This window comes from Ips typographus, linkage group LG2, assembly GCF_016097725.1.
Source record: "Ips typographus isolate SLU linkage group LG2, UJ_Ityp_2.0, whole genome shotgun sequence".
Lineage (NCBI taxonomy): Eukaryota > Metazoa > Arthropoda > Insecta > Coleoptera > Curculionidae > Ips > Ips typographus.
Window position 1 is genome coordinate 16,988,339 of NC_138423.1, and position 17,736 is coordinate 17,006,074.

Here is a 17,736-nt window from a genome sequence, read left to right on the forward strand (position 1 = left end):
ATAAGGGAAATAAATATCTCGAAGATGGTCGCATATACAGTATGTTGCACCAATAATACAGTGTTCTTAAAAAAACACATTTACCTGAAGAAATGATGAAATGATCCATTACTTGGGAATTTCAGAAACGGTAATGCAACTTGGTTAAATGGAAGAAAACTTGCAAAACTAAGTATTTTCAAAATCATGAAAAATACGACAGTTTTTTACATTATATCGTTTTTTTGGTTTTCATCCTGTATCAACGTAACAGTACCAATATAAAAAAAAACATTATTATTATTTATTATTATAATCATATACTAGAATTCTATTTGTAAAAAATAATTATGTTTATCATACTTCAAAAGCTAGTAATAATCGAAACTTTTATTGTTATTTCACTTCAACCGAAAGTTTACTAAATAAAAGTAATTATTATCATGGCGCAGAAGTGCATGTTCAGTTCAAGGTGGCATTGTGTATAAATATCTCGTAATCGTGTCTAATGTCAATTTAAACAAAATCACAACTAAATTTTTAGTCTTCAAAAATTATGTCATTAAGCACGTTTCTTTATTAATTATGACATGTGAGAAGTGATGGTATGTACTACTCATTTATTTATATTTTAGAAAAAAATGTTTCACACACTTAATATTTTCAAAAATTAATTTTGATATTTAGGAGAAAAGTTCTAAATTTTAACCAGAAAAGTAAACAAAACCCACTAAGAGATTTCTATTTTGGTTCGTCTTGTGTGTATAGGTATGTGCATATTTTGATTAAAAATTCTCAAAGTGTGCTAATTTCAGCTCTATTACTTACTGTATCTTCATTCTGTCTGCCATTCTAATTAATCATTTAGTCCGATCATATCGTTATCTAATCTTTCACACAAAAATCAATTCTGTGTGTCGCTAAATTCAAACCAGTTTGATAAATTTCGTCATGATAATTGTATCCGCGAACTTATTGTTTAAGAAAGTGATGTTCGACTTTTTGTTGTACGTATTTGTTTCTAAGTGAGATATTTTACTTTACGAACGTGAGTAAGTCTTTTGTACTTTCTAAGGTGATAGATACATTTGCATTTTATATTAAAATATGATTTGCCTGCTTGCAGTAATTTGAAAATTAAAATACATAGTTTTGTTGATAAATATATCGATGAGAAATTTTAAAAAATACGTCAGTGTTTCTTAAGTGTGACTCGTGAAAATTGACTTACTGAACTAAACTGCTCGTCAAGAATAATGGGACATAGAGTCCGGATTAAAAAGCACAAAAATCGTGAAAAAAAGCGCTTAAAAAGCAAAACGATTTTCTTTGTTGTAAAAAAGCACAAAACACTTTCAGAGACGCAATTTTTTTTTTTCAAAATGCTTTAGAAGCACGGAAGTTTTGAGACTGTTCTGAAAAGTTTCAAAAGTTTTTTGAACTACTTGAGAGAATTTGGAAGGTTTTTTGGACTGTTTAAACAGCATATTGAAGGTTCTAGAATGCTTTAGAGGCATTTGGAATCTCTTACACGGTTCACAAATTTTTTTGGAAGCTTTTAAACTGCTTTAATATCTTCTGGGAGCTTCTAGACTAGTTTAAAAGCTTTTGGAATCTTTTAGACTCTTCTAAATGATTTTGGAAACTTCTAGACTATTTTGAAAGACCACCTACTGCTTTAGAAGTATTTTGGTGTTTCTGTATAGTGTTTTAAAATCTTCTTAGACTACTTTAGGAGCATTGAAGGTTGTAGATTGCTTTTAAGACATGTGAATTTGAACTTTTGGAAGCTTTGAAACTGATCTAGAAGCATACGAAAGCTTTGAGACTGCTTTGAAATTTTTGAATAGCTTATAAACTAGTTGAAGTTTTATAAAATAAAATTTTTTAGTTGAAGTTTGTTTGGAAGCCTTTAGAGTGTTCTAAAAGCTTTTGGAAGCTTCTATACTATTTTGGAAGGCTTTAGACTGCTTCAGAAGCATTTTGGAGTTTCTGTATTGCTTTAAAACCTTTTTAGACTACTTTAGGATCATTTGGAAGGTGTTTGGACAGTTTAATAAGCCTTGAAGGTTCTGGACTGCCTTTAAGGCATTTCAAACCTTGTAGACGGTTTTAGAAACTTTTGGAAGCTGTTAAACTGCTTTAGAAGCATACGGCGGAAGCTGTTGAGAGCTTCTAGATAAATTGAAAAGCATTTGGAAAGAACAAAAAAGCACAAAGAGAACAAAAAAGCACAAAGAGAAGAAAAAAGCATCAACAAAATCTGTCGTGACGTGTTTTTGCATAAATCGTTCACATTATTATTTACAAAAAGCAAAATTTCTAGAAATCCGGAATCTAAGTATGAGATAATCTCTAGAGAACTTCCTGTCAGCCAAAATATCACCGAAAATATTATTATATGCACATCACTTGTTCAGAAGTTATAGCTAAAAACTTATAATGTTTCAAGGTGCCCCTTCAAGTAAAAATAAATCAATAGTTTGTAAAAACATTTTATATTTTTGAGTAAAAAATCTTATAAGAAATAGTAAACTGATTCTTTTACGCCTGGTTTTCCAACCGGATATTATCACTTTTTTTTTAAATAAGAGTTTTTTAATTATTTTTGGCCACATTAATTGGAGACAAAGTCAACCTTCAAAAAAACTGTTTGTTGCAGTTGATGTAGTTATTATTTCAATACAGAAATTCCATTTAAACAATATATCTCAAGTTCAAATATTTCCATGTGTTCCTAAAATTTTATTTTAACTTTGTTATCAGGTATCTCAAAAACGAAGCATTTTAACCTCATAAGAGATGTAATCAAATATTGTATGAAGATTTCTTCTTAATTTGTTGTATTTTATAATCTATTTTAAAATTTATTACATATGGAACGAAAGTTTGATGAATCGATCTTTATCTACTAACTGTTCACTTTTTTGTCTTGACTTGATGCACAGTGTTTGATATTGTGTTTGTCAGTAATCAATTTCATTTAGAGTCTAAAATTTCCAATTACTAACCCTATTACAGTACTAGTTCATCTTACTATGTTGTCATATCCAAAGATAAAACTATACTCAGCTTCTAATCTAATTTCTATTATTATAGGATTAAGAAGCAATTAAGGATGTATATTGAAATAGAAACGTTTATATTTTTATCTTCGAAAAATTTGAATCCAAAAATGTCATCTTATACCTTTATTAACCGGATAATATCTGATTATTAAACAACAAGGAAACTAAAATAATTTTTTATGCAGAAACTGGAGGTGTGCGTATGTATCAGATTTTGCTTAGCCAAACTGGTAAACAGGGTGGCTCATATAACTTTACAATAACAGGAGACTCGATGTATTTTAATATAAATTAAAAAAAATCAATTTACAACATATTGTGTATAACTTGGCATTGTTATTATCAAGTTTTTTGAAATAATAGTTATCAATGCTGTGCTAGCAACTTGAATTTAAGTTTGTAAAAGTTTACCTGTGTAACATTAATGATTCTTATTAGGTAAATATAGATTTCATGTAAAGGTTAGAGTTATCGATTTTTGGTTTTGACAGAGACAGCAAATTATTGTGACTCAGTTGTTCGTCTATAGATAGTAGGAAAACCATTCTAAGGTCTATTTTCAGGGTGGTAAAAAGCTCTTGATCGAAATTTGTAAATTCATAAGCCCTGTATTTTCTTTCAGTCTCTTGCTTAAATAAAATTATTAAAAGATATTTGCAACAATACTAAATAATTTAAGTGTGTTTAAATCAATCCAGTAAATACGTAAACAATTAAATATCAGCCATAAATATCGTTATATTCAATTTCTGTCATTTTTTTGACAATCTGACAGACAGGTTTAGTAATTTGCTCTTAATCTAATAATTATTCCCGGATGTCATATTAGTTATGCAAGGCACTTGCATTCAATGATAAGATTTTTTTACTAAAGTATTGATAATGTCGAGTTAGCTGATATGCAATTTGTTTTTAGGCCTACTAATATTGGATCTACCTGCAAATCAAAAAAATTTGGTATAATATAATTAGTAGTGCAATGTTTTTTGATAGAAGTAGGTACGTTTATACAGTGTGTCCCAAATTGGTTCTACATGTATTGGGATCTCCGTAACCCTAAGAGCTATAGAGTCGGTTAAATGGGGAAAGTGTTAAAGGATTTTTTGTGAAGCTTATTTCCGGTTTCCAAATTAAATTATCTTTCTCCGTTTTCCGGAAAATTGGGGAAAACGTCTGAGGCTGAATTTTAAACACTCTTTAACAAAGCCAAAGAGAGTTTTGAAACTAATAAATTACTAAGGCACTTTTTTACGTAGAACACGACGTAAATAGAAAACATCATTTGTTTCCGAGATATGGATGATAACTTTGTAAATTCATATGGCCGCCTTCAAGATGGCGTCCTCCATATCTCGGAAACCAATGACGATCGATTTTTTCTAATTACGTCATCGTGTTCTACGTAAAAAAGTGCCTTAATAATGTCTTAGTTTCAAAACTCTCTTTGGCTTTGTTAAAGAGTGTTTAAAATGAAGCCTCTGACGTTTTCCCAATTTTGTGGAAGACGGAAAAAGATAATTTAATTTTGAAACCGGAAATAAGTTTCACATAAAATTCTCTAAAACTTTCCCCATTTAAACGACTCTGTAGCTCTTACCGTTTTCGAGATCCCAATACATGTAGAAGCAATTTGGGATACACTGTATAAGGAATTACTTGTGTCAAACAATTAACAAACTGAGTATGCCCTAATAATAAAAGCCAACTTTAATCTAGCAGAAATAATACAAGAAATATAAGAAATATTACGAAGGTGTAAATTTTTCTTGAATTCCTACTTTGAACTCAGAATTTAGTTAAATTCCGACTTCAAACACAGAATTATGTTGCAATGTTGTCAAACTGACAAATTCTACTATTTCGGTTCGAAGACTGTTTGCAATGATGCTAAATTAACAAATTCTTCCAATTTAGTCGAAATGTCTTTGCAATGTTACCAAACTGACAAATTCGACTAATATAAAACGTTTCAATTGTTAAAAAAGTGAAACTGCACAAATTTTAGAGGGTTCAATAATCATGGAAATGAAAAAGAAATTTCTATTACTAGTAAAAAGAAATAGGTTTCTGTTAACAATAAAATGTTACAATTGAATGTAATATTACATTGTTCAGAATCAGAGCCAATCTACTGAAATAAAGTAGTTAGCTACAGCTACAAGCTACATTATTCTATTATTCAAGCTACAATTTGGATAGCTACTTTCTAAAAAAAGTAGTTAAGCTACAAAGTAACTGAAGCTACTAGTTGGTTTAATCTAGTTACTTCTTACAAATTATAATATAATACAGGGTGACCCAAAGGTGCGCAATTGGTTCATAACTATTTTGCTAGGCATTCTATCGACTTGTGGATTTCACCAACCACTGGGTCATCCTGTATGTATAACCAAATTTCCAATCAACTTAATAGTTGTGAGAATTGTATCTAGTAGCTTGTAAAGTTACTTCAAATGTAGCTTTATGAATACCAATGCCAAAATGCAGAAAGCTACAGCTACTTATTCGAAAAAGTAACTAGAATACTACAAACTACCCAAATTGGAGTTAAGTTCGTAGCTTAACTACTTAGTAGCTAGCTACTGCACGGCTCTGTTCAGAATACAAGGAATTTGAAAAATTAAGTATTTACTAATTACTTGTCATGTGTCAATCGTTCATGTGCTGATAACAATTTACACACATTATTTAGACGTAAGATCTATTTGCAGTGTTTTGAGGTAAGATTTAAGAAAACTTGTTACTATAACAATATATTAAGAACAATTTTCCAGAAAAATGTTAATAAATGTCTTGTTTGTCTGCCTAATTGTTTTCGATATTTGTAAAAAAATACTGAATATTAAGATGATTGTAATTTCAGATTTTATAATTCATCGTTAATTTTAGTTTGCATTAATGATAACACCCAATAATAATTTTGAGTCATGTCAACAGTATTTCTGAAGAAGCTTTATCAGATTAGTAAGATTATTTTGGGCGCCATAACCAAGCCTAACAACTTCATAGCACATGAATTTCTTAGACTTAACAATTAATGCTCTCACTGGTTTTGTTGCAGGTATCAAACTGCCAGTCGATTTATGAGAGAGCTCTAATATCGGACTTACCAGTGTTAAAACTATTGACAATGAAATCAAGATACTAATTCGATAAATGATAAACTACTATCAGTTTTCCACGCCGCAGAAATTAAGGCTTTTTATAACACAATTTATAGAATGTCTATAAAGTGATAAGATGGGAATTTTACGACGACTTCGTGATGTCGGCAGTTTGTACTTTGTATTTTTGGGATGTGTGGCAACGTCGTTGTATTTTTTATTACTGAGTAATTTTCAAACGACTGACAACTCGTCCAGTGTGTCATATTATGATAATTTGTCCAGGACAAACTTTCAGTACGAAGAAATATGCAGGTATGTATAACTTGATCATAATATAGTGGAAATATCATCTTTCATCTCTACAATCATTTTTATGTTGAATTTCTTGATATTTTTCAAAAATCTGCTATTTCATAAACTTTCGAAACTGCAGCAATAATCTATTGCGTTTATGATCCTGTATCATAAAAGTGTATTATTTTTGATTTATTGAAATATTGAAATCGAGAGGTAATTTTACGTAATAAGTAAATATAATTTTATAAAGAAGGATTAAAAGCAGATGATTATAAGTAAGTGGCTTCTGAACTGGAATCTTTACAATTTATTTACCTACTTGAGTGTATCCTGATAATTAAAATTATTTTCTTTATTTTGCTGTTTAAGTATGGAAAAATCAAGTCCTGGAGGTTATATTATTGCGGTAAATATCGATTAAAAATTGCTACCTGCTGCAATATTTTCCAAAAATATATCTGTAATTTTCAGACCTTAAAGTAATAGATACTCTTAAAGTAAATCAATTCAAACCTTTTAAGATAAGATGTTTTTTCGACCTGAAGGAATTCACCACTTGAACTGAGCTACTTATTGCTCTCTAATTTTACGTTCTTTGATCAATTGATAATGTAAAAAACCTCTTTACGGTCAAGAAATTGTCAAACATTGTTTTTAATGTTTTTAGAGAATGGAAAGATGCTCTGGAAAACCAAAAAACAGAAGAGAGCAAACTAAGCAGAAAAGTGGAGGTGCCTGTTTTGAATTCCGACTATTTAGATGACAGTACTGAACTGAAATCGTATTTTCACTGTGATAATAGCTATAAGGGTACAGTTGTAAGCCAAAGAGGAAACTACTACGCCATTTACAATTTTGTTAAAGCCGAAAAGGAATTTCGTTGCACTGAAAGTGTCACTTTATCTGCTCCAGGAGATTATAGGTAAGTTACATTTTTTTGTTCTTTAAATTTGTATTGTTTCTAGTGAACCAATATTTATTAGTGTAACCTATTATTTTAAGATAAATAAATAGATACGCAAAATTTCGGATTAGTCTACAATTGATTAGATTAAAATTAATATGAAAATTCATGTGTTATTGCTGAAACTAAAAAATATTTTCGAAATTTCTGATTTCTGATTATTTTTGCCTTATAAACATGCTTTTCTAAAATAAATAATGTATTATCTCAACATTATAATAATCAAAGCATACATTTTAATACTCACAGTGTTAAAAAAGTATTGTCATAATTGTTGAAACTGGTTTTAAATTATAATAAAAAAAAATCCTGATGTATTTGAAGTGATCTCAACGTATATTCTCAGAACAAAAACGATAATAATTGAATAAAAAATTTCCTATTATAAAATTATATTCGACTTGAATTTGAAATTAAGGTAACTAATATTTACGTAAGATTCATGACGTAAAAATGATAAAAAAGCCTTATTAATCGCCCTCTCTATTGAATTGAGGTAGAAAGTATCACCATACAGTAGGGAGAAAAGTTTGGTATTTCCTTATTTTTATACAAAATTTTGTTTAAAAAGTTGCTCAATAAGACAAATAGGTGATTTTAGCTAATGTGCTAATACTAATAATATTGCAAGAATTTTGAAGGCGGTATAAAGCGGAAAACACAAATTTAGTATAAATCATAAGGGAACAAGCATACGAAAATGCAATAAGCCATATAAATAATATTTCTCATTAGGCCTCTAAGGTTGTAGAAAAATTGAAATAGTACAAAAAAAAACAAGAAATATCACATTTTAAATATATTATTAATTAACCGTGATAACATATAAGTGTATTTTTCAGTGGAAATGGAATTTAAAAAAGCAGTTAGATGCACCCTGGCACTTTTTGCCTTGTAACTTCAAGGGGAGGCTCTTAAGGGTAAAAACACCTTAATACAATCTTGTAGAGGATGACATTTCCTACAAATATTCTTATTTATTTATTTTTTGTAACTCTTCAAATAGTAGAGATGGTGCACCCTATCACTTCTTGTCTTGTTCTTTTCTTTTTTTGATTGTCAATCATCAAATTTAATATTAAAGGTCACGTGACTGTTTTGAATGTCAAAATATTATTTGAACGGTCACGAAACCGTTTTTATGTTTAATCTGAGGGTTTTAATCTGAAGATTAAAACTGTCACGTGACGATTTTCAATCATCAAATATATTTTTAAAAGTCAAGTGTCTCTTTTTTTAACGTCAAAGCGAAATCGTATTTGAAAGATCACGTGACCGTTTTTCAGTTTCAGTCACGTTACTCCTTTTAAGGTGCAAATAGTCACGTGACTTATTGAAGATTAAAAACTGAATTGATAATGTTGGGTGACAGTTTCCAATGGCAAAATGCATGGATGTAAAATTTCCGGAAAATTAAATTTATGGAAATTTTTTCAGAAAATTTTCGGTAATTTTCCGAAAAAATTGTAAAATCTGAAAATTCAAAAAAAAATCGTTTTTTACATTTTTGTACTATTACCTTGAAGGTATTTAGTCAGTTGAGGTTAATTTTGAAAATAAAAAATTTTCACTTTAAATTTCTTGACAATTCTAGTTTTCAAGGTCAAACCAGACCATTTTGGATGTTCCTTAATCAAAGAGACGTTCCTGAGATATTGAGCAAAAACTTGACGCAAAAAACGAGAGTCAACTTTGCACCGTTTGCCCTCTAGCGGCTAAACGGGGCAACTTAGCCGTGCCCGCTCAACGTCACGTGATAGCCCCGTTCATTAGCTTTCTTTTGTTTTACGATGGTTTTATACAGGGTGTTTTAAATAAGCGAGTTATGGACACCCTGTATACTGACGGATTATCTAGGAATAAAGTATATGCAAATATCTACAAGATTCATATTTGGTATTTTTTTTTATAAAATTAAAATTAAACAAGTTACAAGGATGTTAACAATTAGTCGAAAACGAGTGGTCACTCAAGGGGCACAAGTCAAAAAATAACAAAACTACAGTTTGTACAACGTTGCCAAGTGATAAAATCTAACTTTTTTGCTATTTAAGATAGAGCGTTCGTCTCAACGTCATTTTATGCTAAAATTTCCTGGAAAACACGCTAGTGCAGTCGGTTTGACGATATCTCCAAAACTGACAGAGTTAACCATGTTTTAGCAAAAAGCTCGAGCTGTGTGAGAGGTACGTGAAATCTGACTGAGGATTTGAATTCAGCGACCCCAAATTAGTCGAAAACGAGTGGTCACTCAAGGGGCACAAGTCAAAAAATAACAAAACTACAGTTTGTACAACGTTGCCAAGTGATAAAATCTAACTTTTTTGCTATTTAAGATAGAGCGTTCGTCTCAACGTCATTTTATGCTAAAATTTCCTGGAAAACACGCTAGTGCAGTCGGTTTGACGATATCTCCAAAACTGACAGAGTTAACCATGTTTTAGCAAAAAGCTCGAGCTGTGTGAGAGGTACGTGAAATCTGACTGAGGATTTGAATTCAGCGACCCCAAATTAGTCGAAAACGAGTGGTCACTCAAGGGGCACAAGTCAAAAAATAACAAAACTACAGTTTGTACAGCGTTGCCAAGTGATAAAATCTAACTTTTTTGCTATTTAAGATAGAGCGTTCGTCTCAACGTCATTTTATGCTAAAATTTCCTGGAAAACACGCTAGTGCAGTCGGTTTGACGATATCTCCAAAACTGACAGAGTTAACCATGTTTTAGCAAAAAGCTCGAGCTGTGTGAGAGGTACGTGAAATCTGACTGAGGATTTGAATTCAGCGACCCCAAATTAGTCGAAAACGAGTGGTCACTCAAGGGGTCCAAGTCAAAAAATAACAAAATTACAGTTTGTGCGACGTTGCCAAGCGAGAAACCTAACTTTTTTGCTATTTAAGCTAGAGCGTGCGTCTCAACGTCATTTTATGCTAAAATTGACTAGAAAACACGCTGGTGTAGTCGGTTTGACGATATCTCCAAAACTGACAGAGTTAACCACGTTTTTGCAAAAAACTCGAGCTGTGTGAGAGCTACGTGAAATCTGACTGCGGATTTGGGATCAGCGACCCCAAATTAGTCGAAAACGAGTGGTGACTATTTTTAAGTTTGAAATGTCATTCTTAACGTCACGTGACAGATTTTGCATATAAACTGATATTTTTAATGCCACGTGACTTTTTTTTAAGGCGCAAAGAGTCACGTGATTCAGTGCAATCCAGCACTGGAAATCAGATTTTGGTCATGATCATCATGAAAAGTGACAAATGGAATAATTTTATTCCAAAGATAATTTCTATAGAAACCATCAATTGGTCAATTCTGTCGAAACTATCCTAAGAAGTTAAATTTATCCGGAAAGGAAAATACCGGTCCTAAACAATACAAACCTTTTACCGACAGCTTTTTTAGTATTTTATCACTCTTTCTGCAATAAAAACTATTAATACTAACGGTTGACAGTTATAATATGAGATATTTTCAGATTTTTAGATAACGTTATTCCATTAGTGGACCGATGGAACGGTCCAATTAGTATAGGACTTCACGCCCCAGGTCATGATTTTTTCACCACTCTGAAAGCTATAGCTTACCTAAGAAACTGTAACTCACATAAAATAAAAGAATTGGTCAGTTTCCATATAGTTTTTGAGCAGGAACACACGCCAGGACAAACTCCTATTGTAAGTATTATTTCAGTTTATCAGCACTTTATATTTATTACACACTTACACAGAAAACACAATAATTTCAGATGCGTCCACGCAATTTGATTTTGCCATTTCGTCGTGGATCATCGTTTTTTAGGGTAAATTATTGTTGTGTATGCTTGGTCCTACTAATAATAATTTTAATACAAAAATTTCACAATGTTATGATTTAGTTATGATGAAATTTAAAAAAATATAGTACATACAAGTAAATTAACTGCAAAATTTTAACCTTAATCTGATAAGAAAAGAAAAATATACTAAAAAGTAATTTAAATTTTGCTCTAATTTCTAATCTGAGAAATTGAAATAAAAAAAAATATTTTCTTATACTTGCAAAGTTTTAAATTCATGCTTCAAACCTGCTATAGAAGCCCTTGAATTGTATTTTATTTTAACACAAATCAACATACCAACCACACTGAATATTTACAATTTCCTTTATCTTGTTTGTCATTTATCATTTAATTAAAACAAAGACTTGATGAACTTTACGTTAGAGTTATTTGTACATATCGAACTTATGCTATTGTGTTTTAAAAAGAAATCTGATCTGAGACAATAAACTTGCGTTGACATACTGTTTTTTTAACTAACAATAACAATATTTGTTGCTAATGTTTTGTTGCTTGCTTTTTTTTTTGTCAAAAGTAAATTATAGATTAGTCCTGGATTTTTCTAAACAATATTCAAAAAATTTTCAGTTAAAGTTAAAGAAAATATAGTAAAAATTGAACTAAGCAAATTTAAAAAACACTTTGTTTATGCACTAGATCCTAAGTTTAACCAAATTTAAAGATAAGATATTAAAGCCAGACATTTTGTTCTCAGCTCTCCTATTACAATCTAATTCTATTACAAATAAGTTAACTTGTGATATTATTTGTCTACGCAAATTTCCTCAGAACCACAAATACTAGTATTCTTAGAAATGTTTTGTCTACATTCTCAAGCTGTTTATGCTTTTTAAAAATTAAAAGTCATCCATTTTAGCCTAAAATACCATTGCTGGACACCTACGTGGACGAGTACGACTGCTCCCTTCCACCTCCATGGCAAAACGTAAACGACGAGGACATGTACAAAACTCAAAAAGGTCTCTTGTACCCGATTAACGTGGTTCGAAACGTTGCCAAATTGGCGGCACAAACATACTTCGTATTTCCCAGCGATATTGAATTATACCCTACCAAAAATTTCGTGCAGCTGTTTATGGAATTTGTAAAAGACAACATGGATTTGGTGAAAAAAGGAAAACGGAACGTGTTCGCTTTGCCCATTTTTGAGATACTGGCTAATCAGACGGTACCTGAGAACAAAACACAACTCTTAAAAATGCTCAAGAAGAAAACTGCTATAATATTCCATCAAACTGTTTGCACTGTTTGTCATAGAGTGAGTTGTTTTTGTTGAAATGTTTACTAGAAGTAACCAAAAATTGATTTAGGTAATTGAGAGTGAAAAATGGGTAAGAACAGCTGAAACCGAAGGTTTGGGCATATTTTCAGTTGGGAAACGAATAGGACGATACATGGTGTGGGAACCATTTTTCGTTTGCACCCAACAAGAACCTTTGTGGGATGAAAGATTTACATGGGAAGGACAGAGCAATAAAATGATTCAGGTAAGGTTAATCAATTAAAACAATTTCACTTTTTAATACTGCATTTACAGGCTTACACGATGTGTGTAATGGATTACAATTTCTACGTTCTGGACAACGCTTTTCTCATTCACAAGCCGGGAGTTAAAAAGAAAAAAGTGCAAATTGAAAAGTTTAAAAGTGTTGTAAGGGACTCGTCTAAACTTATTAAGAAAGTAGCACTAGAGTTGCAGAATATTTATGGGTACCATCCGAACTGCAGTACCACATACAAATCTGTTATGAAAAAGACTGCTAAACCTAAATCGAAAGACAAGAAAACATAATGATTAAATGCATAAACGTTACGTTTTCAACTTAGGAATTGTGCGAATTCATTTTGAATAAAGTTTCAGAAAGGTTCAATTTTTGGAGATGTTAACTATTTTTTAGAATACCTTTTCTTTATTTCTGTGTACAAAGTTTTGTTTTAAATACCCTGAAAGACACACTTAAATTTAAAGGTAAACTCATCAACTGTGCCATTGATCATCGTATTGTTATTATTTAACATTTATAGTTGTTGTGTAAACACCTTCCAGAACTTAACCTAGTGCTTTCTCTCGATAGAATTCCAGTTTCTACCGGCAATAAAATTACTATTTTTGTCAAATCAGGAAATATTTGCTATTCGAGAGATTATGGAGTAGCACTTTAAACTTTGCACAAATAATGGGTATGGCTAAACTGTTGTAGTTGGATTCTACGTGAATCCGATCCAACTCCCAAAAAAGAAAAAGCTACTCCATACTACCAACCGAGGATCGTAAACCAAAAATCAGCTAGAGATTATGTTTGAAACAATTTTTTAGCATTTAAACGTTTGAACTGACTGACTTAAATCACGTTTTCAAATTGAAAGTACTGCCTGTCTAGACAATGTGAATATAGGTATAAGAATAACATTAGGCGTTTCTTGTTTTGGTGATTAGTTTTACTGCTTTCACTATTATTCACTCTGGTGTTTTTTAATCTTTTAAGTTTTTCAACGACGATATTGGTTGAACGTTTTTGAACCTTAACATAACAACCTAAAATCATTTCTGTTTAGATCTGACCGCCTGATGAACTCTCATTTCCTCAATCCTGCTTTTGTTGTATTTGCTTGGCTCTATCAATAACTGAACCAACTATAGGGACATTATTTTACAAAAATTTAGTAAATTTTACCAAACAAATTATGTACAAAAACTCAAAACCAATTTGTGCTTGAACTTTGCAAATTACTTTCTAGGAAAAAATGATGGTACAGCAAAACTATACTTAAATTTAAGAAATGTGATGATAAGACACTGGTAGCCTGTATTTTTATTGATTTCAATTTATTTGTGTACTTGGAGTACTGAAATTCAATTTCAGTAAAAATTATATTATAGAAATTGTAGTTTGTAAATGTAAAAGTACGGTTGAGAGTATTTATTTATTATGTAAATATTGTTTTAACTTAGTTAATGTAATGAGGAAGCTGTGAAAACAATTAAATTTTTCGTTTTGTTTTCAAGGATTTTTTTTAAATTTAATTTTGCCTCATATACAGGGTGTTTCCAGTGCTCTAAAATATTTTAGGAATTGAATTTTGAGCCGATTTTATGACAAAAATCAAGAAAAAACTTTTTACCTAAGGGCGAATACACGCAACATATTTACCTATTTAATCAATATGGCCTAAAGTGATTTACCTACAGGGTGTCCAAATACTAGTGGCTACCAGCTTTTTTGACCCAACGATTAGTATAGTTTTAGTCCACAAGAAGGCCTACTAAAACTTGCGCATATCTACGAAGGCGTAAAAGAGCCACAGACGTTATATTTCTTAAACTCTAACTTCAAACTCGAAAATTGCTTAATTTCCTACTTCAAACTCAGAAATTAACTAAATTCCGACTTCAAACTCAGAAATTAACTAAATTCCGACTTTGAACTCGGAAATTAGTGAAATTCTCACATTCAACTCGAAATTTAGTTAAATTCCGACTTCAAACTCAGAAATTAACTAAATTTTAACTTTGAACTCAGAAATTAGTGAAATTCCGACATCCAACTCGAAATTTAGTTAAATTCCGACTTAATATTTAAAAATTAACTAAATACCAACTTTGAACTCGGAAATTAGTGAAATTCCAACTTCGCACTCGAAAATTAGTTAAATTACAACTTGAAATTTGGAAATTAACCAAATTCCGACTTTGAACTCGGAAATTAGTGAAATTCTTACATTCAACTCGAAATTTAGTTAAATTTCGACTTTAAACTCGAAAATTACTTAAATTCCAACTTTGCACTCGAAAATTAGTTAAATTCCGACTTGATATTTAGAAATTAACTAAATACCAACTTTGAACTCGGAAATTAGGGAAATTCCGACATCCAACTCAAAATTTAGTTAAATTCCGACTTTAAATTTAGAAATTAACTAAATACCAACTTTGAACTCAAAAATTAGTGAAATTTCGACTTTAAACTATGAAATTACTTATATTCCTACTTCGCACCCGAAAATTAGCTAAATTACAACTTGAAATTTGGAAATTAACTAAATTCCGACTTTGAACTCGGAAATTAGTGAAATTCTTACATTCAACTCGAAATTTAGTTAAATTCCGACTTTAAACTCGGAAATTACTTAAATTCCAACTTTGCACTCGAAAATTAGTTAAATTCCGACTTGATATTTAGAAATTAACTAGATACCAACTTTGAACTCGGAAATTAGGGAAATTCCGACATCCGACTCAAAATTTAGTTAAATTCCGACTTGAAAATTAGAAATTAACTAAAAGCAACTTTGAACTCGAAAATTAGTGAAATTTCGACTTTAAACTATGAAATTACTTATATTCCTACTTCGCACTAGAAAATTAGTTAAATTACAATTTGAAATTTGGAAATTAACTAAATTCCGATTTTGAACTCGGAAATTAGTGAAATTCTTACATTCAACTCGAAATTTAGTTAAATTTCGACTTTAAACTAGGAAATTACTTAAATTCCAACTTTGCACTCGAAAATTAGTTAAATTCCGACTTGATATTTAGAAATTAACTAAATAAAAACTTTGAACTCGGAAATTAGGGAAATTCCGACATCCAACTCAAAATTTAGTTAAATTCCGACTTGAAAATTAGAAATTAACTAAAAGCAACTTTGAACTCGAAAATTAGTGAAATTTCGACTTTAAATTATGAAATTACTTATATTCCTACTTCGCACTAGAAAATTAGTTAAATTACAATTTGAAATTTGGAAATTAACTAAATTCCGATTTTGAACTCGGAAATTAGTGAAATTCTTACATTCAACTCGAAATTTAGTTAAATTTCGACTTTAAACTAGGAAATTACTTAAATTCCAACTTTGCACTCGAAAATTAGTTAAATTCCGACTTGATATTTAGAAATTAACTAAATACCAACTTTGAACTCGGAAATTAGGAAAATTCCGACACCCGACTCAAAATTTAGTTTAATTCCGACTTGAAATTTAGAAATTAACTAAATACCAACTTTGAACTCAGAAATTAGTGAAATTTCGACTTTAAACTATGAAATTACTTATATTCCTACTTCGCACTCGAAAATTAGTTAAATTACAACTTGAAATTTGGAAATTAACTAAATTCCGACTTTGAACTCGGAAATTAGTGAAATTCTTACATTCAACTCAAAATTTACTTAAATTTCGACTTTAAACTCGAAAATTACTTAAATTCCAACTTTGCACTCGAAAATTTGTAAAATTCCGACTTGATATTTAGAAATTAACTAAATACCAACTTTGAACTCGGAAATTAGGGAAATTCCGACATCCGACTCAAAATTTAGTTAAATTCCGACTTGAAATTTGGAAATTAACTAAATTCCGATTTCGAACTCGGAAAAAAGTTAAATTCCGACTCACTTATTACTTTTTTGAAGAGTGTTTCCAATGTTGCCAAATTCTACTACTTTAGATCAAAGACTGTTTGCAATCTTGCCAAACTGAAGAATTCTTCCAATTTGGTCGAAATATGTTTGCAATATTGGCTAACTGAAAAATTTTGCTAATTTGGTTTAAAAGTGTCTTTGTATTATTGCCAAACTGACAAAATTTACTAATTTGGTTCGAAAGAGTGTTTGCGATTGTTTGGGCCCCTTTATATAACAATTTTTTTTCCGAAGCTCTACGACTAACCGCTTAGTCAAAAAAGCTGTTGAATGTTGTTTTTTCATGGCAAAATCCACGGCTTAACGCCCTAAAGCTTTTGATTATTTTTACGGCCCGTCACTCATCAGAACAACGGGCGGTAAGTTACAAAACAACCCGTCGTCATTGACAGCAAGCGGTAAAAAAGAACCATACAATAGTTATTTAAACTTTTCCAACCAAAGATCATTTGAGCCTAACACGTTGTACGTAGGACGGGCCGAAAGAAGGACTTTACATCGTTATACCAGACAACACATATCTTGGTCTAACCAATCAAAATGAAAAACAATTGTCATTCCAGGAAAATAAACCATTTTGATTGGTTATTCAGAAAGTTTGTGTAGTGATAATTTATAAATCAAGTATTACGTGTATTTTACTAGTTGATTGAAAAAAAAAACAGTAAGTAACGTTTTCTTTAAACGAAAAAAACCGTATTTCTGTACCCAGATAATACTCGAGTGTAGATCTGCCCTATTTCAATGGCAAAAATAGAAAAACAATATTTTTATTTTCTCCAAATTCTCCAGATGTATGAAAAATTTGGTTGTCTGGTATATGAAAGGATTGAAAATTATTAACAATCCTTGAAAATATGTAAATTAAAAACGATATCTACAACCTTATTTTACAAACATAAATCTTAAAATTGTATTAAATTTTTGGTTGAGCACCATTACTAAACATTACATTTTTTTCAACTAATTTTATAAGTAATTTAACCGTTTCTAGAAATGTAACTAAATTCTAAAGTTTCCGTCAATCGTTTTGTTATACTCACTTTC

The 17,736-nt window shown here is 30.6% G+C and overlaps 1 protein-coding gene across 3 annotated transcripts; it reads left to right on the forward strand.

The window, feature by feature from the left end:
- The first annotated feature begins 920 nt into the window (after positions 1-920).
- LOC145724795 (beta-1,4-glucuronyltransferase 1-like) lies at positions 921-14,267 on the forward strand. Of its 3 annotated transcripts, XR_014177084.1 has the most exons (9): positions 921-986; positions 6,109-6,466; positions 7,119-7,373; positions 10,899-11,097; positions 11,169-11,222; positions 12,118-12,519; positions 12,572-12,748; positions 12,799-14,061; positions 14,126-14,267. XR_014177084.1 is itself a non-coding variant. In XM_081973225.1 (8 exons), exons 2-8 carry the CDS (start codon positions 6,288-6,290, stop codon positions 13,051-13,053), a joined length of 1,521 nt encoding a protein of 506 aa, XP_081829351.1. In that variant the 5' UTR covers positions 921-986; positions 6,109-6,287; the 3' UTR covers positions 13,054-14,267. The 3 variants fall into 3 exon arrangements, 2 of the variants coding, with proteins under 2 accessions (XP_081829351.1, XP_081829352.1); XM_081973225.1 differs by having other exon boundaries at positions 12,799-14,267; XM_081973226.1 differs by lacking the exon at positions 11,169-11,222 and having other exon boundaries at positions 925-986; positions 12,799-14,267.
- The last annotated feature ends 3,469 nt before the right edge of the window (positions 14,268-17,736 follow it).